This window comes from Typha latifolia, chromosome 2, assembly GCF_019914945.1.
Source record: "Typha latifolia isolate L0001 chromosome 2, TyphaL0001v2, whole genome shotgun sequence".
NCBI classification, from domain to species: domain Eukaryota; kingdom Viridiplantae; phylum Streptophyta; class Magnoliopsida; order Poales; family Typhaceae; genus Typha; species Typha latifolia.
Window position 1 is genome coordinate 5,008,508 of NC_133087.1, and position 21,190 is coordinate 5,029,697.

At 37.4% G+C, this 21,190-nt stretch overlaps 3 protein-coding genes across 3 annotated transcripts; 1 reads left to right on the forward strand and 2 right to left on the reverse strand.

The window, feature by feature from the left end:
- Positions 1–6,797: 6,797 nt before the first annotated feature.
- LOC140781409 (uncharacterized) lies at positions 6,798–7,106 on the reverse strand. Its single transcript, XM_073127357.1, has one exon. It carries the CDS (start codon positions 7,104–7,106, stop codon positions 6,798–6,800), a length of 309 nt encoding a protein of 102 aa, XP_072983458.1.
- Positions 7,107–10,932: 3,826 nt separating this feature from the next.
- LOC140782205 (pentatricopeptide repeat-containing protein At3g49170, chloroplastic) lies at positions 10,933–13,646 on the forward strand. Its single transcript, XM_073128657.1, has one exon. It carries the CDS (start codon positions 11,075–11,077, stop codon positions 13,448–13,450), a length of 2,376 nt encoding a protein of 791 aa, XP_072984758.1. The 5' UTR covers positions 10,933–11,074; the 3' UTR covers positions 13,451–13,646.
- Positions 13,647–15,863: 2,217 nt separating this feature from the next.
- Positions 15,864–19,580, reverse strand: LOC140782494 (protein phosphatase 2C 51-like). The gene is made up of 3 exons (XM_073129085.1): positions 18,873–19,580; positions 17,223–17,328; positions 15,864–16,532 (listed from the first exon to the last, which is right to left on the reverse strand). Exons 1-3 carry the CDS (start codon positions 19,527–19,529, stop codon positions 16,222–16,224), a joined length of 1,074 nt encoding a protein of 357 aa, XP_072985186.1. The 5' UTR covers positions 19,530–19,580; the 3' UTR covers positions 15,864–16,221.
- Positions 19,581–21,190: the final 1,610 nt, after the last annotated feature.

Below are 21,190 nucleotides of genomic sequence, written 5' to 3' on the forward strand. Positions count from 1 at the left end.
TAATTCTTTTTTGCTGGCTAAATTGATGATAAAAAAAACTTTTTAAGGGTATAATTGGTTATTACGCATTTTTCGTTACCACCGTTACTTGTTTCATTTTGCCCCAAAATTTAGGAGTGATATTGCAACTTAAAAAAAATTTAAGAAATCTCGATGAAAATCGAGTATAGTATAAGAGTGTCAGCTTAATTAACCCAAAAAGTATTTAATAAAAATATATATTATTTTGGGAATTGTGGTCACATGATTTACATATGATTGAGAATTAGAGTTGGAAAGTCCATTCTCTTTGCGTATAGAAAAGAGATGGATATGTTTAAAAATAGAGAATAAGGAAAAGTCTAACAAATCAATTTTCAACTCATTTTTCTTCAACCAAATATAATGTGTTGCAGTTCTTAAAACTACCCATTTCACTTAATTCCCTTATTTTCTTGCAATTTAAACATGTCTAAGAGAGAGGTCCTTCCCAAGTACAATTGTAGCCATAGTTAATCGTAAGTTACTTTGACCTCTCTTAAATATCTAAAATCTTTTAAATTTAAATATATTTTTCTTATTAATTATCCATTATAAGGTTTCAGTAAAAGATAACATAAAAAAAGGTAAAACGGTCAAATGGTTAATAACTTTAATAGAAAATTGCCATCACCATTAGTTTTAACAAAAAAAAATTTATCGATTTCAAGTGTGTTATAACTACAGAGGGTTAATTTACATGAATAGAATATTTCAGTAGACAGTTTTGAATTTGCTTAATTAATTAGTCAAACAATGTATCATGTGAAATAAAAGTTAAACAAGCCTCTTGAGTTTTAAATTAGAAGTGAGGAGACCCATAGACCAAAGAGATTAAACCGTACTTATGATATGAGTCAATATTTGTAATTTAGCTTAGCTTCGTAGAGGGGGATCTTGTCAGCTACTTAGACCGCATGTTGTTGAATATTCGTGCCTACGGTTAGTAGGTAACAAGTCAACAAAACCTTCCACTCTTGCTTCCATGAAGCTCCCTTTAAGTACTGATACGTCATCCTAAATTTACTTATTCCCTAGTTTTTCATAGATCTCCCTCGTTTAGTTTTCACGGTATATAACAGTATTCACTTATTCACAGTTTCTAGTTTTGAGAAATGGAAGAGATAAATCTCAGGAATAATATAGTTATTTAACATCTATTATAAATAAAGTGTAGAATTTATGTCAAAGATCCGTCGCCTAGTTTCTTTTCTCTTTCCTATTATCTTAGTGAGTGTTTCCCATGGAAACGTACTTTGGGATGAGTAATAGTATTAGAACAGAATAGGACCCCTGTGGACTAGATTAAACCTCATGCGCCGTGCTCTATTTCCATACAAGTGTTTACAAATTACGTCCATTGATTTCCATATTTGACCGTCAAACTTTTGCTTTGGAATTATACGTTTCATTGGGCAGCGCAAATATACTTGTAGTTCCCAAGTGTGACTTTTTTTCGTTCATTCCTTGCTGTATTCTATATATAAACATATGGCTGGTGATCGCTTATTGTAGCTCTCTCTCTCTCTCTCTCTCTATCCATGGGTAACTCGTTGCCTTGCTTGGGTCATGCCGGCGGTTTCCCCATGGATTCCAATATCAATAAGGGAAAGATTCATCCATGCGACGTGCTTCCAAGACGACTCCAGAAGATGAAGAAGACACAGGATCAAAGTGGTCGTACAACGACAAATAGCACAGCAGATGACCACCTCAAGGTTAGCGAGAAAGAGGTCACTAGAGTTAAGGTGATGCTCACGAAGAAGGAGGCAGCTCAGTTGTTATCCATGTGGAGTAGTGTGCGAGGTGAGAAGAGCTTGGCCCAGATCATGGCTGAGCTCAAAATTATAGATCAAGCTAGCAATATTAAGAAAGCTTGCTCGTTTGGTTCCAGCCATGGCGGATGGAAGACGACATTAGAAAGTATTCCTGAGGAGTCCTAACGAAGGCTTGATAGAAAGCATTTAAGATTAGAGAGAGAGAGAGAGAGAGAAAGAGAGGAGAGAGATGGGATGAGATAATAGTGTAATATTAAGAACAATTTTTTAAGATGTCTACTTGATGATATTATTTTCCATCTCTGTACTTGTAGAAGAATCTATATCTCCTCCAAATCTTCTTGATTGTTATACGGACTATAGCAATTAATTACTACTCTAAGAGCTACTCTAGTCATCTCTTGCTCTGGTACTATATATTTTAACTCACTAATTATTCGTGAAAAATGGTGGCTAATTCAAAAATAACTCTCTCTTATGCTGGACTCAAAGAGACTCTAACTGTAACACATTCAGAGTACAAATAAAGTACGTAAGTAGTAAATGGTTTAGCAGAATCATAGAGTAGCTTCTTAATTAATTAATTAATTAATTAATTAATTATCTAATTAGCAGAAAAAGAAAAGAGGCAAGAGGAGGGGTTGCTACTTGCTAAGATTGATAATTAATTGCATGGTTGACGGCTGATAGAAGAGAGTTGGTGGTTAGTAGAGTTGTTAGTCACATGCCATTTAATGAACGATTCCGTTACCATATACATAACATGCGATTCTTATTTCATTTGGACTTTCCATTGGAAGAGTAGATCGAACATTAAATTCAATTGACCCTCCAATTTCAAGTCATTAAGCAACTCCATCTGCCGAGTTGATTTAGCCAGTTGTCCAAAATTAATTCGCATATTTTTGTGCATTTTTTTAATGAGAAATTGTAGTGACGTAGTGTGGACGGTAGATAAGAAACTTTAGAAGACTATATATATATATATATATGAAAGGACTAAATAAATTTTACCCATGTACTTATTTGGTAGAACGTAACCTCTCTACACTGTATTTTGTGCTATTAGGTTTTTTTTTTCTTTGAAGTTAAACGATAGCAGTGGCTTAGTGTCCTTCTATTCTCGAAAGTATTACCAATTAATTTGAACAAAATCACTTCACCCTTTTATCACCAGGTCTTATGAACTTTTTCTCCCAATATATATTTATTTAATTTATTTTGTCATCTATAATAATAATGTTTGTTGTAGTAGTTTGGTTAAAAATCTAGAGGGGCATATTGATATGAAACTAAGTTCGTAAGAGTAAAAGTAATTTTCGTTCAAAACACATAAAGTTAAAATATTTTTAACCATAAAAGGGTTAAGTAATATAGTTTTAGAAATATTAAAATATATGGTATCATGTCATATCATATCATATCATATCTTTAAAAGTATGATATGATATGACCTTACCATCTTCACTGATGAGTCATCTAATTTCGTGGATTTTAAAAAACTATAACTACACGCATATAAAGTGTAATATAGAATTTTGTTTTTAGACTTCCATGTAGTATATTTTTCAGGAACTAAAATAGACTCACATATAATATCTTAGTGTCTACATTCTCGCACCCTTAATAGGAAGAAAAGAGGGATGTCCTAAGAGCTTTTTGTTTATGTACATTGGCTTGTATCAAATATTTCCCAATCTCTTTGCACATGAGTGTACATGTGCTATGTCATGCCTAAGTGCACTATTAAATGAACCTCAACCTATTCAGGTCTGGTTGTGTTGTGGATGGGATTGTGGTGGTATATTTGATACGAAGGTGGAGTTTATTTGGTGGTAATTGTGATGATAAGATATATAGGATGAAATAATTGAGATGATGAAGTAAGTAGATCTGTGATTTAGAAAGAAAGAAGGGGAGAATATGATCGGTCTTAAAAAAGAAAGGATCGAAAGGAGCTAGTTGATAGCTAGAATTTGAGGAAGAAGAGAGAAGATGGCGAGCCCTTATTGGACTAAGGGGATCAATAGTTGAGAAGAAGGAAATGGCATTGGCTTAATGGCGTCAAAGGAGAAAGTTGAGAGAGATGAAGTAGGAAAAGATAAAAACGCCAATTTCTTAATCCCAATTGGTTGCTTTTTATATATTTAGAGGCTAACTAAAATTTAAAATAATTCAAATTAATCTTAACACAACGACCTCAGCATCAAGCGTTCCGACGTTGTTGGACGAGTTACATTGTAGGGTTCGGGTGTTCACTAAAACCCAAGAACAGACAATGATTGTAGTTTTTGAATATTGGGCTGACGACGTTCAAATGCTAGAATCCTAGAGCAGTTAGCACTTGTGGTGTTCGAACGTCGAATTGTAGTCATTTAAATGTCAAAGATCAAGAGCCTTATTTTTCCATGGCGCTGCGGCGTTAGAGTGAGAGATCATGACCTTTTAAATGCCATAGCCTGAGATTGCTAATATTGAAATAAAAATCTCGATAATAATCTAGTTAGTAAACTCAATCTCCTCTATGAGATAACCTGATTTTAGCTCCCGACTGATAGCGAATATTAACGCTGTGAATTAGACGCCTCTTAGTGAGCTTTTTGACAACAGTGACCTTTTATTTTATAATGTTAACCATAGGATAGAGTGGATTAAAAATAGCTCTACGATGGATCCTTTGCATTTGTGATGCCATCTGGACTCCGTGTCTTGCAATATTATATATGTACTATTTTGAGCGTGACACAATAACAGTATATCTACTTACAATATATTTATTTATAATGTTGTAGATGGTTACTGAGGCTTGTTCAAATGTTGTAGCTTGCTTTATTTTTTAGTATGTCTCTGGTACACTATTTTGTTTTTAAGTTTTAATTTAGGTATGATCAGAAAAGCCTGTGTCCTCTCCACTTTTACTAGAAACCTCTGATATACTCCTGGACGTGTAGATACGATATCATTTATAAGTATTTTCTCAACCTCTTCTCTTGGGTTTCTGGAATATTATGAGTAGAAAAAAAGAACTTGTGTGGGTAAAGTAGGGATACTTCCATGATAAGGAATCCTATCCATTATATTAAATATATGACTAAGGTTACTATCTAATAGTAACTCAAGATGATAACCGTTAAGTGCCCTATAAGGACGTGCTCTTTTTTTATTGAAGTTTGTGCATTCTTAACTCTGACACCAAATTGGCACGGCAGAAAGTAAGATAGTACAATGAGTCACTTCCAAAATAAGATAACTTGATGTGTTTTTGACCAAACTAGTTTTCTTCTAAATTTTTTTTATTAAAATAAATTGCTCTTTAAATTTATTATTAAATAAAATTAATGTACTGTAATTATAATAAACATATTAGACTAATTAATATTTTATTCATAAGTAAAAATACTGATCTATTAAATATTTTTATCTAGTCCTCTCAAACGTTGAATTGATTAACGTTTTATGTATATAAATTATTTTAAATTAATCTTTCAGTAGTTAAGAAAAAATATTTATCTAGATAAAAAAGCTAAATTAATTAGCGTTTTTAAAAATACTGATTAGTTTAGCATTTTTATTAGAGCCGCAATAAATTAAATCCTATTTAGTAATAAATTTAAAAGTTAATTTGTTTCAGTAAAAAAATAAAAAAAGACGTCTAATTTGGTCAAAAACTCTAAATTGGCAGCGTCTCATTAATTAAGAAATGGAAAATCTGACTCCTAATTGGAAAAGTAAATTTGAGTGTGATCGGAAGAAAATGCTGCATCAAAAGAAAAGAATGAGGCTTATTATAGGTTTAGTGCATTAATAAAGTTCTTCGCGTACTTTTTTTTTCCCTTAAAAAAGAGAGTATACTATTCAGTAAAGAGATGGATTCCTATCAGCATTATTGTACCTAAAAAGTAATACGATTTGGTGGATTCGGTTCTTTCCAAACAGTCAATAGCTTTCTGTTTACCCATCGTTAGATCTCGGCTTAAAAAGAACGCATGCAAGGCCCCCACTTCTTCCCAAAAGTTCTAATTAAACAAAGTCAATTGCTTTACTCACCCTCTACAAAAATAAAAGGTCCAATTGTTTCAAAAGTGCCAAGCATCCGTGACGAACTCCAACCTTTTCTTTAAAAAAAAAACGAAAAGTGTTAGGAGAAGGTTAAGTAGCAGTAGGACTACCCGAAGACCAATCTCTTAATTAGTAGGAGTTTTCTGTTTTCTTTTGTATGCGTACCTCTTTATGTATATAAATATAGTTTCTTTAACAGCAATGATTTTATGTATCTGGCTAATGGCAGATGCAGGGGTTTTGACGTGATTTTGTAATGAAACTGAGCTATGAAAAAATATCGATATAAAAGCTAAGTGTTTTTACGAGGAATATACGTAGTTTAAAGATCATAGTTTGGTCACTGAAACATGTCACTCATAATGGTTATTTAGCAATGATTTCATTCAACAAAGTAGAGTAAAGAATTTTCCTTTGCCTTCAATCTTCTTGGCTCTATATGTACGAATTCTGAGATACTGAACAGAAGCCTAATTTTAGGCTGTAGAAATCTCAGGCCATAGCAGACAAGAAAGACTATTTCTAAGAAAGCAAGAAAGTTTTATGAGTGTTGGGAGTCCATATCACCCATCTTTTCCTACTCCAGTGACCTTGTTTTCTTTTTCTTTTTTGAAAGCCAATCCTAGTTATAAAAGTCTACTTCAGAAAGCATACATGGAAAGTAAACCACCCTCCTGCTAAATCATGCAAAAGTGCTCAGAGAAATATGACTAAGTTGCAAAGCCTAGCTCTTTTTATCTTTCTTAATTTCCTTTTTTTCCCTTAACAGATTGCTAATCATAATATATATATAAAGCCTTGCTCTAAGGGTCCTTGAAAATAGGATAAGAAAAGGGTGATAATAATTTACAAGTTTTTGATCTACATACCAGAAGGCACACCAATAGGAGATGACCAAGGAAAAAGAACTGGAGAAGATCTAAAAATAAATTACAAGAGTACTCAATCAAAATTCTGGACCTCACTGCCTTCCACTATGCTCTCTAAACTGGGCTTCCATCCCAAAGCCTTAGACTTGTCTCTATTCACCTCCTTCCCCATCTCCATTAACACATCTTCCAGCCTCCTCTCTCCCTTCTTCAGCTGCACCACCAGCCATTCCAGCTCCCCTCTCGTCAGCAAAATCTTAACCTTGAAGCCACCCTCCTTTGCAACAAGATCGCCACCTGATCCTTGCATTAATCTCTCCTCCGGCTCCTTCACCTTCTGCATCGCTTGACTTGCTGCAGATTTCTCCATGCAGTTGCCCATGCCCTCTGATGTGTATATTGTGCTACGTAATTGACTATTGTCCCCAAGAGCATATGAGATGAGTAGTTAGTGGCTCAGAGGGGGGAAAGGCGAAGAGGAAGGAGGGGGTCTCGTTCTCTTCTCTCACAAAGTTATAAGTAACATGGTAAGTGAGAAGATGAGGCATTTAAGAAGGCAACTTTGGGGGGCTTTCAAAGGTGACCACTGACATTAAATTAAGTTCCAGACCAAGAGCCACATGGTAGGGCCAAGACGTTGTTTTGTTTGGCTACTAACAGCAAACATACACCTTGATGAATCGATCACACCATTTCAGCTACCAAATTCCTAGCTTGGCCTCTTTGGACCCACACAATTTGGGCTACGAAGTTCACCTTCTCATTTATCTCCCACACTCTATACGACGGTGTAGACGAAGAGAAGACGTTAAATAAAATGATTATTTAATGATTACTTTATCCTTTAACTCCTCTTTTTTTTTCTGTTTTTTTTTTCTTTGATCATGTGACAGTGGAAGAAGTACTTAAATCTTGAATAGAAACGATGCTTGTGGAGCCACATCTGCTCCACAAGCTACAGGTGGGCAAACAAGATGTCCAAACATTGACATCAGCCATTCGAACTACTTGAAATTAATAGAACCACCATCTTAATACTATGCATAATTTATACAGCAGCACATCTGTGTAGGAGTATATATGGGGTTTAGTTCTACAGTACTAATAAGTATAAAAAAATGAAAAGATTATCACGTAATAACTTACAGTTTCATGTGATCCGTGGTCCTGCTAGATAATATGATATACTGCTCACTATACTATAATAGTAGAAAATAGAGAGTTAAGAAAGCAAACTAACACGTCCTAAACTATAGTCTCCGAAAAAAAATATTAATGGGCGTTAAAACTTAAGCTATCAAACAACAACAGACTAATAAAATCCGAAAGGAAAACATTGGATATTGTGGAGGAAAAAAAAGAGAAGAAGAAGAAATTGAGAGATTATAAAGAAACAGGAAATCACGTCGAGTGCCGACATGGTTAGACGTATAAGGAAGAACGATGGTTTGGAGGTAGCAGGCAAGCTGGAACAAACAAGTAGTTATACGCCAAAACTAGTCATTAATTCTCCCACCTGCCCCTCAGACATCACTCACATCCTTTTCCAAACTTTTCTTATCTAAGACCGAGAGATCTTTTTTTTTTCTTTTTTTCTTTTAGAGAAGTAACATTCATGATCAGAGCCGTCGGATGTCGAACAGACGAAAATCCTATTAGATTTTGATCTTAATTTGAGAATATTTAGTTGCTTTCCAAATTATGGAAGTAGAAAATTGCACAAGGCCCACGTAGACCTGGAGGACCACAGTTAGAAAGACTTAGAAAGGTCACCGTGATCAATTAGGTGTGCTCAACCGATGGAATGTTTAGCCATCAATTGGTATTCGACAAGTTTGACACAGTGAGGAGTCCCATTTGGGGATTTTCTTGGTATTAGTAATTAGTGGGAAGTCCAGTGACATTAGCATGAGATAAGGCTGACGATGGGATTAGGATAAGGAGGAAGCATTCACACATGGACACTTGCTTCATGTACAACAAACATAGACACATATCGTTTAAATAAATTTGAAAGGTGTATGGATTTATATTTATAATAATGCAATGAAGGGAATAAGTGTAGTCACATGCATCACAGTAGGGCGAGTGTGTTATATATTATTGAAGCAGGGCACTTTTTTTTTAAAGAAAAAAAATTAATATAAATAATAGCATATATAAAGGAAATTTAATAGATGATTAGGGTTAATTAAAGGCACCAAAACGGGAGTCAAATGAGTCAAATTCTTAGTCCATAGCATCCATGTTAGGTTTCTCGGCAACATCAGTATATGATTTATTTATTGCTACTTATGGACTCTCTCACATATTTAGCTCGATATATTTTTAAAGGTTTAGACCATGTATTTAAACTAAACAGTCAAAATGCTTATATTTTAAATGATGATAGCTCTGGTAAGATTTAAACCACCCCTACTTTAATATTTGATACCGTCCAAGTTTGAATGCAGTCTGAGTTTGAGTTAACTTTAAGTCTCTAAATTGTAGAAATTTATAGTCTACATAGTATAAAAAGAATAATAAGTAAATATTCATACAACGTATGAAAAATCATGATATAATCCAAGGGACCACATGAGCTAGATGAATAGGATTAATTCTTAACTTTTTTTAAGTTACCTTAGAAATTTTTTACTTTCTTTCTCTATAAATAGAGTCTTATATATTTGTAGTTTAGGTATGTATGAACGATGAAATGAGTAAGATTTATTTTCTTCTTACCTCTATCGTCCGAGTCTCCCCCCTCTTACACCTAGTCGCACGACTCTACTTTTCCCTAACTGGCTGGTTTACCATATAGGCCAACAATTTATTATTTACAACGTTTTTTTTTAAAGTGTGGACGCATGGCCCTAATGAAGCCGAAAAGAATAACCAGACAAAAAAAATGGAAGAAAAATTAATGGTGACAAAAGAGACGGGAAGTAGGTCTAAGTGAGATGATCAACAAAGTTGGACTCTTTTATAGATTATGTAATATTATATCTATATATATATATATATATATATATATATATATATATTATAAACATCCAAACAAGTGTGGGAGAAGAGAGAGTACTCTATGGGAAGCATCACAAGATGATACGGTAGGGAACATGTAGACAGTGATATATGAATTCATAAGATCCACAAGTTTGTCACAGGCTGGAGAAGACAGAAGAAGAAGAAGAAGAAAGAAAGAAAGAAGTAGGGTATTGTGATAAAACGGACAAGTATCACGGGTCCTATCGAGCTAGGCTTCTATATGTTTGTCCTGTTAAGCCTGTGATGATGCATGCATGAACAAGAATGGCAGCTACCAAGTCACCATCGCCGTGTAAATGACGATGGATTCGCCAAGAGATCATCGATCAATGAATACGTATAATAGCAAATAAGAGGTGTTCTTGCGAAAGAATGATCAGCCAAAGGGAATTGAGGGCAAACAAGCGAGCTACGTAGGGAGAGAGATCAGGTCAAGATTGTCGTCGCTGTGTTGTTGACACACTGAATAATCTTGTCATAAATAAAAATCATTTAGAATCACTACTATCATTAATTTTTAATAAAATATTTCCAACATATTATTATTGTTATTACTATAATTACTATATATATATATATGTGTGTGTGACTAAAATAACTTCCCTTCTTTTTATGTTTTGAGTGTAAAATATTTATCAATAATTTTGTGTCAATATTTTGTTATACTAGGGTATAATATTGGATAGTTTTTAAACTATTTTAAATAATTTATGCAAGGACAATATAGTCTTTTTAAGATTGAATTTGTGTTTTAATATATCCAAAAGAGCACAATGATTTTGGTGACAATTGTGTAAAAATCCTTTTTTTTTTAATTTTTTCATCACTAAATGTTAGTGTAATATGTACAAATAGATTATAATCTCATTCTCGATTTACAACTAATTATTATATGAAATCCGTATAATTTTAATTTGAATCTGATCGAAAGCAATACAAGCCCGGTCCAATAACTTATTTGGGCTTTTTGGGTTTATTTGAATATGCCTAAGATCAAAGAAATACAGGCCCGGCCCAAGTTAGGAAATTGAACCAAGTAGTTGATACCGAACCAAAACTTAGCCTATAAAACCACGTATTGCCCCCCGCCAGAACTATTGGACAACCATGAATCCCACCCTATTATCCCTTCCCGCCAAATTCAAACTCCCTCTCCCTCTCCCTCTCCCTCCCTCCGCCTCCCACGCTTCCCGCCAGAAATCTACAACCCAAATCCCCCAGATCTCAACCAAACACCCTTCTCTCGAACGCCTCAAGCACCAACTCATCCGCCTCGCCGATCGCGGCCGCCTCGATGCTGCCTTCTCGACCCTTGAACTCATGTCCGCCCGCGGCGTCCCCGCCGACCTCGTCGTCTTCTCCGTCCTCCTCCGCTCCTGCATCCGCTCTAGGAACCTCCCTCTCGGCCGCCTTATCCACCGCCGCCTCCTCGCCTCGGGCCTCGAGCTCGATAACGTCGTCTCCAACTCCCTCCTCGCCCTTTACTCTAAGTGCGGGGATTGGGAAACCACCGTCTCTCTGTTCGGAGAAATGGGTAACAGAAGAGACGTGGTTTCTTGGACCACCATGATCTCCTGCGCTGCTAAGAATGGTATGGAGGGAACAGCTGTGATGATGTTCTATGAAATGCTTGAGTTGGGGTTTAACCCAAATGAGTATAGCTTCTGTGCCGTGATTCAGGCATGCTCGAATGAAGATTATGTTTGGGTTGGGAGAGTGGTTCTTGGGTCTGTGATTAAGATGGGATTTTTTGGGGGAGATGTGTCTGTTGGGTGCGCTCTGATTGACATGTTTGCTAAGACCCGTGACTTGCTTTCTGCTCGTAAGGTGTTTGATAGTTTGCACGAGAGGAATGTGGTTACTTGGACTCTGATGATTACAAGGTACGGGCAGGAGGGACATGGAGAGGACGCGATTGATTTGTTTTCAGATATGAGACTTGATGGTTTTGAACCTGATCGGTTTACTATAAGCAGTGTGATTTCTTCGTGCACCGAGTTGGGATCGATTTGCTTGGGGCAGCAGTTGCATTCTTTGGCCATTCGAACTGGCTTGATTTCTGATGTCTGTGTTGGTTGTAGCCTTGTGGACATGTATGCCAAATGTGCGACAGGAGGATCGATGGATGAGTCCAGAAAAGTTTTCAATTGGATGCCTGAGCATAATGTCATGTCATGGACGGCAATTATGTCTGGCTATGCGCAATGTGATGGCCATGAAGAGGAAGCCACCAGGCTCTTCTGTGAGATGGTGGAGGAAGGAGTTCGACCAAACCAGTTCACATACTCCAGCATTCTCAAGGCATGTGCTAATCTATCTGGCATTGATGTGGGTAAACAAGTTCATGGCCATGTCACCAAATCAGGTCTTGCATCTGTTAATTTCGTAGGGAACTCATTAGTCAGCATGTATGCACAATCAGGTAGAATGGATGATGCCCGGAGAGCTTTTGAGCTGCTATTTGAAAAGAATATGATTTCCTACAATGCAATCATTGATGGGTTTGTCAAGAGCTCTAATTCCGCAGAAGCCTTTGAACTCCATCAAATCGAGAGTATGGATATTGGATTCAGTGCTTTCACATTTGCTAGTCTTTTAAGTGCTGCTGCAAGTGTTGGGTTAATGACTAAGGGCCAACAATTGCATGCTCAGTTACTAAAGTCCGGTTTTGGATCTGATAAGTGCATAGGTAATTCTCTTGTTTCCATGTACTCTAGGTGTGGGAACTTAGAGGATGCATGCAAAGCTTTTTATGAGATGGATGATCCTAATGTGATCACATGGACTTCTATGATAACTGGTTTTGCTAAACATGGGTTTGCTGATCAAGCACTCAGATTGTTTCGTAGAATGGTCTCAGCTGGTGCTAAGCCAAATGAGGTTACCTACATTGCTGTTCTATCTGCTTGCAGTCATGCTGGTCTAGTTAAGGAAGGCTTAGAGTATTTCAACTCCATGCAGAAAAGTCATGGAATTGCTCCAAGGATGGAGCATTATGCATGCATGGTTGATCTTCTAGCACGAGCAGGATATTTAGAAGGGGCTATCGAGTTCATTTATTTGATGCCTTTCGAGGCTGATGCCTTGGTATGGAGAACATTGCTAGGTGCTTGTAGAATTCATGGGAACATCAAATTTGGTGAGATAGCAGCTAAGAATATTTTGGAGCTTGAACCAAATGATCCAGCTGCCTATGTATTGCTCTCAAACTTGTATGCCAAGGCAGGCAAGTGGGAAGATGTGGCAAAATTAAGGAGTGCCATGAAGGAAAGGAATTTGAGTAAAGAAGCTGGATTGAGTTGGATAGAGATAGAGAACAACATCCATGAATTCCACGTAGGAGATTCTTGTCATCCACGAGCTCGAGATATATATGAAGGGTTACATTTGTTGTTAGAGAAGATAAAGGCTATGGGATATGTGCCAGATACAAGTTGCGTACTTCATGATGTAGATGATGAACTGAAGGAACAGTATCTGTTTCAGCACAGTGAGAAAATAGCAGTGGCTTTTGGAATCATATCTACTTCAGCTCCTAAACCCATAAGGATATTCAAAAACCTTCGGGTCTGCGGAGATTGTCACACTGCAATCAAGTACATTTCGAAAGCAACCGGACGGGAAATCATTGTAAGAGATACTAATAGGTTTCATCGGATTAGCAATGGAGAGTGTTCCTGTGGAGAATACTGGTGACATACATCTTCCTCGTTCATGGATCATGGTCCTACCTTGTAATTCTGATTGTATAAGTTAATAAGGGCAGTTTTTTCGAGTTGTCGGAGATGCAAAAGAAAATCCATTGCAGCTGACAACCATGAACATAATTTTGTAAACAAGTTGCATCTTCTTGAGGAATATCTATATGCATGCAAGTATAATTGTGCTAGAATCCCTTAATTGAATGTGTCGATGGGAAGCTAATCAGATACGAACATAATATAACACTAGGGCATCATCACTGCAATCATTTTGTTCCTCTAGATTGCCATTTGACTGTGCTTTCTCCTTGTAAGTTTTCTCCACCTTTTTGTGACTGAAACACTACTTATACAGAAAGAGAAAAGGCAAGCCATCTTCAACATGGTTCATATGAAGTGACATTCTCCAAGGATACTACTGATAGTGCATGTAACGCAAAACTGGATGTGTATATTAGACTGGAGAACAACACTTAACCGTGGCTTCCTCAAGGATGACCCTAATGAATGAGCACTTTTAGGTGCAACATAAGAGGCTGAATTACACAGGAAGCAAAGTTGCACTTGCTATGGATTCCCTAGTGATGTCTTCTAGCATGTCATGTGTTAATCATATGCTTACCCTAGAGAGTGTAGGAGAAAGAAATTGCTTCTTTGATACTATAAATGATGAGATTTGTGACAATGAACTTCACCATGCTTTTGATCAATTGCGTGAAGATTTTTTTTTTCATATTGCGAAGAAAAGTTTTAAACTAAACGCAAAGGTCATACGTCTAGTGAAGGACAATGAGAGCAACATTTGTAAACTTGATAGGCTAGATGTTCTTTGAGCAAGCAACTGATTGTGCTCACTGGACCATAGAATGTGATCAAACCATGGATGCTCGATATATATTTATTGCATCTATTCTCCATGAAATAATAATGCGTAAACTTCTTTCTCTAGCTGTTGTAAAATCCTAGATGCAAACTAAAAAATACTAGATATTTGTGGTATCTTGTTAAACAAAATGACTAAGTTTGTCTAAATGAAATTTGACATTTTGAGCTGAGATTTTTTAGAACTTTATACTTTTGCAATATTAAATTCTTGAAATTTGGACTGTTACATTTAATTGTAAAATGAGGTTATGGAATACTTTTGTGCATTTTATGAAATTTTTGGATGAAAAATGATATTAATGAGTCTTTGGATGACCGCACTGATCAAATGATATGTTTTTCTCCTCCTTGATTAATGCACTTTGTCAATTTATGATAAAAAGTGTGAGATGAGAGTGATTTACTAAGATTAAGTATTTATGTATAACATCATTTAATGTTTGTTATGGATATATTATATTTCTTTTATTACTCACATGTATTTCAGATGGTATGTTTATGTATAAGTTTAGCATATTATTTTGATAACAAACAAAACTTTTGTTATACTCTATTAGGATGTGTAATGGCTATGGATTAATACTTTGTAATCTAGAATATTGAAATGGAAGATCAAATTTTAGAGTCGAAAATTTCAGTTCTATGGTGTTAGCTCGTAAGATGAAACATATATGAAGTTCGGGTATAAAATTACAGTGCGTTCAAACCATTTAAGATATGCCCGTATGGATTCAATTTTTTTCTGAAATTTTCTAATAACTTTGGGGTGTACTTCTTTGAGGCTATTAGGACTCTATTTGGAAGAGGTGTTTAAGGAGGTTTTAACCTAATCTAAGGTATTTGAAACATCCTTTAGAGGTTATTCGAGATTACCTCACAATTTTAGGTAGAACGTGTTGATTTGCTATTATACTCATCGTATTTACATCAGATTTGAAAAAATTATGTCTTAGGTCACTGAGTTAGAAAGATTAACCCTAAAGATCCTTGAGGTTTGGAAACCGATTATAAGAAGTAATGCACTATGAGATCAAGCAAATGAGACCTTGCAAAATATAGTCGTAAGAATCAACAAATGGTCTGTAAGTTTATCTTTTAATTGCTATAATTATTAGTGATAAATTTCAATCTGAGTTTAGATTTGTAATCTTTTACTTAGATTGAGCTCTTTCAATGTAAAAATATCTTCATGCCTACAATTATCTTTTCACATTTTATTTTCTGTATTTTATTATTAATATCATGTAGTAAATCCAATCTCCTAAAGTATTTATAACTTTTTCAATAGAAGCAAAGAAAATATTCCTTCTCAAATAAAATCTGTCAGCTCTCCCAATGATCACACTTACCTTCAAGTGCATCTCTGCAAATTTCTGATACATATCTTCAAGTACATATATGGACTATGGTATTCCTATGAACTAACTTTCCATAGCAAGATACTGATACATCACTGAAGAAAGAGCTTGATCCAAGAAGTTTGTCATCAACTTGCACATTCTATAGAACCAAGATTTACGAAATTGATATTAAACAACTTCGCGAAGCACTGTTAATAGAAAGCAAAGTTTTCTACATGAGAACCCTGCAACTTTACCATAACAGATTACCGAACCTTTCACAAATTGACCCAGGAACAGATTTGATCCAAAACCACTCAGACCGGTAGAGAGACACACACTGTAATTTTCAACCTTGACGACAACTGTTAACTGAACTTTTAACATACTCATGAACAGCTTTCATTGCGAAGCTGTTCAGCTGAGTTCACTACTAAACATAGACACAGACCCATTAACTTATAACATAACTTGCAACACTATTTAACACGAAACTAGAGATAATAATAAGAACCTTGAGAAGCAACAAGGTTTCAATGCCTTAGGCATTGTTGCCTGCTATGTTCTGGAGATCAACCACCACAATGCTAATGTTGTCAAAGCTTCCTCTGGTCAGGGCGAGTTTGCCCAAGACAGCTGCTGCCTCATTAGCGGTACGGCCATTCACGAGCTTTGGTAGCCTCTTGCTTGCAGTTCCATCGAGGCACTGCCTCACAACCCTGCATGCTGTCTCATTGGTCACAACATCCCATAATCCATCACTTGCCAGTATGAGAAACTCATCCCGCTCGGTTCGACTGATCACAGTAGTCTCAGGGTCAGCAGTCACATATGGTTTGAGATATAAGTCCCCTGCAGAGTGTCTTTTTGTTAAGAAAAGAACTGAATTTAATGTAATGCCGTGTCGTCGATGCATGAATGTACATGACATTTTGCAACTTTGAGCAAACATTTCACAAATATGAACAAATCGTCACTCATAGTTGATGAGATCACTGAGTTGAAAAGTTATTCAGGATCATCACATCATATAAGTCCATAGTAAGTAATTAACAACTATCATATTGCTAAATCAGTCATATAATGGCAATGTAAATTAATATTTAACAAGGGGCAAGCATTTGAAACAAAAAAGAAAGCATGTATGGATGAAAAAATTAAGCTTAAGGTTGCACAAATACTGATGCAGCATTATTCTTTAGTCAAAATATTTTATCAAGTTTTATTTTACTCCACATATGTTTAGATATTTTATCATAAAGTACACTAGTATGTTAGATAATTTGTACATATGCTGAGGTATTCCAACAGAAAACTAATCTAGTTTACATGGTTGTTTTCCTTCCTGTTTCGTTCAAAATGATGTAAACTTCAGAGGAAAGCAGTTCTTTGCTCTGGAAAATAATTATTTGGAACAAACTGCTAAAAGAAACACAAATGACTTTAATAAAATGAAACATATTCATGATTTAAGTTAAGCAATAATAATAATTATAATCTATTTGACTTCCACTTAGTTCACTTCTGTAGCGTTAGACATACCAAAGGCTCTAGAAGTTGCGAGAACTCCAAAGACACGATAACCATTCCACTCAAATACTTGTCCTCCAGCAGCTTCCACTCTTGCAGTCTCATCTGGACGGTCAGGCTAAGCAGAAAACTATAAAGATCACTTCTAACTATCCATGCAATAAATCAAAAGAAAAATCAACTTGGAGAACATATGGTGATACACTTGAGCTCCTAACTCCCAGGCATAAGTTAATTTCTTATCCATTTGGGCCAATCTGACAAATTATCAAAGACAATGCTGGTTCAATGCATGCAAGCATGATGACATATACACTCTGTACCACAAGCTGAGACACTTGACATGGAAGTGATTATTTTAGCAACAAATTTATGTGTAAATCACTAAGAAGCATGTAGGAATTCAACTTTTACTTTTACCAAATGTAAGTGAAGTTTATCTATTATTCTAGGAACTTATAACAAAAAGGGAATTGATCAAATAGCGTTGTTATAAAGAGAGGAATTACTTCAAGAACGTACAATAACAAGCGACAGAGAAGTCAGCCAGAGAATAACATCAAAAAGAAGATTGCCATTGTACACAGCAGCTCATTTATCATCTAGATTCAACATAGTACCTTTCAATACTGATAACTGTATATTGTTTGCTTGAATCTTTCATGCAATGCCATCTAAATGAAGACCGTGTTACATATGCTACTGACTTTTAAATGTTTCAAAGTGAATATATTCTGTATTTATATGTTCTTTTTCTCAAACTTCAATGTTCTACCATATGTAGGTGAGTAATAGCAATAAATGCTATTCTTTACATTGCTTTTCAATTATTATGTTGGTTAGATACCAAATTTTTACTCATTACTACATAGAAATCTATACGTTCATCACAAGTCATGCATATGTTCAACAATGCTTGACATCTGATTGGTTTGCAAATAACGGCAAATGATCGTATACGACAACAGCCAATAATTCTACGCGACAAAAAGGAAATCAGCAAAAGAACATAAAAATAAGTAATTATCAGAGCCCCTCAGACAGGATCAGCGATTGTTGGGCAACTTAACGACAAACCGAACGAATCGACCAAAAAAAAATCTAAGAATGCATAATGATCAACATTTCGATACGACAAATGAGGAAGTTACCACATTTCCATATTTCATTGTTCAGCTAGATTCGATGCAATTTAGTTTTCAACGACCAAACCGGCCTATGGTAACCTACTCTCTCATGCTTACTGTTGATATCTCGAATGATCCTAAATCCCACCTTGAGGTTCTTACAAGAATTCTTACTTCTATCGTAATCTTTTTAACAATTTACACCTAAAATATAGAACGTTATCAATGAAGTCAACCACATATGAAACTTTAACCCGTGATGTACTAAACTAAGGAATTGTAATCTTTTGCTAGGCTCTCTGTTTCTATATATATATATATATAGCAACTTCAAGAACAAGACTTTTACTTCAAATCCTTGCTATGCAAGGTATTTCAGGAATAAGAAAACTGGAGCTGGCTCCACTTCTACTTCTAGCTTCATCTGTGAGCATCAAGAAAACAGTTACGATGATATATTTTGATTCAACTAACAATGTGGAACGCTAATCACTTTTAACTATGATTAGGCTATAAGTGGCAAAAGGTATTATACCTTGTGATCGTTGGAGAGGGGCACGGCGACGCCACCGCGCGAGAGCACCGCCCTCGAGTCGCCACAGTTCCCAACCACGATCCACTTGGCCCCGACAGCCGCCACGATGGCGGTGGTTCCTACCAGCCCGACTCTAGGCCCCGCCGCCCCGGCAGCCACCTCGGCGTCCACCCTAGTGAAGCTCGTCATCATCGCCCTCTTCCACATCCCCACCTCCCCGCCGGCCCCGCCCGAAGGGAAGTGCCGCGCCTCCTCTGCCATCTCCTCGGCCAGGACCACGTGGATCCTCCCGCGGCACAGCTCGGCCACGTGGATTCCCCCGTGGCCGTCGTAGACCGCGAAGAAGTCGTAGTCCCGGAAGAAGCGGGGCGCCACCGCGACGCAGTCCTCCATCTTGTGGCGTCCTCCGATGAGGGACACGACGCCGTAGGACCCGTACGGGGACGTCGGAAAAGGCAGAGGCTGAGGCAGAGGAGGAGGAGTAGGAGTAGGAGTAGGCAGAGGCAGAGACAGAGGCAGAGGCGGAGGCGGCAGCGGCGGTGCATCGCCGGAGGTGGAGCCCTCACCGTCACGCCTGACACGCTTGGTGGGGTCGGTCTCACCATGGGCCCCAGAGCGGAGGATGATTCGGAGCCGTTTTTTAGTTTGGCCCTCCATACTGGTGGAATCTATCACTTACGAGGTCCGGTCGCACTTTCTTGGGCCCCCTCTAACTCCAATAGCGGCTGCTATTTATGGGCAGGGCCAGGAGGGGATTTTGGCGTATTGGCATCAAGTGATGGCTATGTGCCGAGCGTAGGAAGGACGAATCGACGCGTTGTAGAGAAGTGGGAGTGTGGGACGTAGTAGCCGTCAGATGACGAGTGGTGGCGCCAAATGTTCCAGGACCGACGCTGGGGATGGGATCCCATGCACCCCGGAGTGCACGAGTTTTAGCCTAGCCAACTTTACCACGCTCAAAGTTTTCACGAAAAGCTTTGGCATTTTTGGCAATTTTCTTACCATCCATGTATTGCGCCTCGATATCCTAAAAAAGCTGTTATCTAGGTTGACACGAAAAGAATAAAAGCCTTTGTGTACATTAATAAATGTAACAGATAGAGAGAGTTACTATAAATTGGAGAGAGAAACTAGAGAAACTATTAATTGTAAGACATTCCTCGGAAAAAACGCCCTCCTTGTTTGCACTTGAAACGAGGGTTTTTTTTTTAATTCCAAAAATAAATTTACAAATATGATTTTTTCCTTTTTAAAAAATATTTAATATAAAATTTGTGAGCTCGTATATCGACGTAGAACTAAGAAGCCACTATCTTCCATTCATCTTTCAGTAAATTTGACAATATATCCTCTATCTGTAATTCTTTTGCAAGCGAAAGAAATGAACGGAGAGGAAAGTTTGAACTTTGACCACCCTCCTGGCTGTAGATAAATTCCTAGGGACTGGGTTCTATCCGATCGCAGTCCGTGGTGCGTGCGCGAGAAGGGCCGTACCATGGTGGACTATCACATCGTCGTCGTCGATATCTGAGAGCGACACGTGTGGACGGATTATGAGGCCGTCGGCCCTACGTGGCGCAGGCGATGCGGCGAGTGGAATTTGTCCTATTCAGGCAGGCGCAGCGCACAAAGGCTTCTCTCCTGTGCGGAGCGCATCGCCGACCGTCGGATGGCGAGCGAGCGGTCGGCGATGGATGACGGCAGCGGAAGTCGCGGGCGTCGCTTACGAGGCACACGCGGCTGCTGCTGGGCCAGCTGTGTAACTACCGGTATCCGTTACGACATTTCTTGCTCATTTAATCGCAGGAGCTACGCGACAAGGTATCGGTTGGACGCGTCACGTGACTTCGGTGGGTCGGAGCGGAGGCCAGCAGCACGGACGCGACGCGTGGGGGTTGGGAGAGGGGAGGGTAGGGGAGGAGAGGAGAGGGGAGGAGAGGGGGGAAGAGTTATTATTATTATTATTATTATTTCTTTGTCTTATAAGACGACCTCAACGAGGACGTGGAGGAGCATGATTACGAAGCATGCAACACCGACCACGCATGGACGCCAGCACTACACGTCAACCAGGGTCCACCTGTACGGAACTGCATCATGGACTTCCCTCAATCTAAAGGTACTCTTTTTCTTTTTTAAATCAAATAGGTATGTTTTACCATGTCAGTTAAGTGCTAATTGGGATGGTGAATTCCAATTAGCAGTAGTTGACGGCTAGAAATATGAAAATCACTAAAATTCTATATTTTCTATTTCAGTAATTTCTAGAAAGCGACTTACATGAAAAAAAATTCTATTAAATTTTTTTTTATATTTTT

Bases quoted from the DNA above. Each gene is read 5' to 3' on its own strand.
- LOC140782494 (XM_073129085.1), bottom strand. From the start codon at position 19,529: ATGGAGGGCCAAACTAAAAAACGGCTCCGAATCATCCTCCGCTCTGGG. The intron at 17,329-18,872 runs GTATAATACCTT...TTTTCTGCTTAG, and splicing joins CCCTCTCCAACGATCACAAG to CCTGACCGTCCAGATGAGAC. The intron at 16,533-17,222 runs GTATGTCTAACG...GACACTCTGCAG, and splicing joins CGCAACTTCTAGAGCCTTTG to GGGACTTATATCTCAAACCA.
- LOC140782205 (XM_073128657.1), top strand. From the start codon at position 11,075: ATGTCCGCCCGCGGCGTCCCCGCCGACCTCGTCGTCTTCTCCGTCCTC.
- LOC140781409 (XM_073127357.1), bottom strand. From the start codon at position 7,106: ATGGGCAACTGCATGGAGAAATCTGCAGCAAGTCAAGCGATGCAGAAG.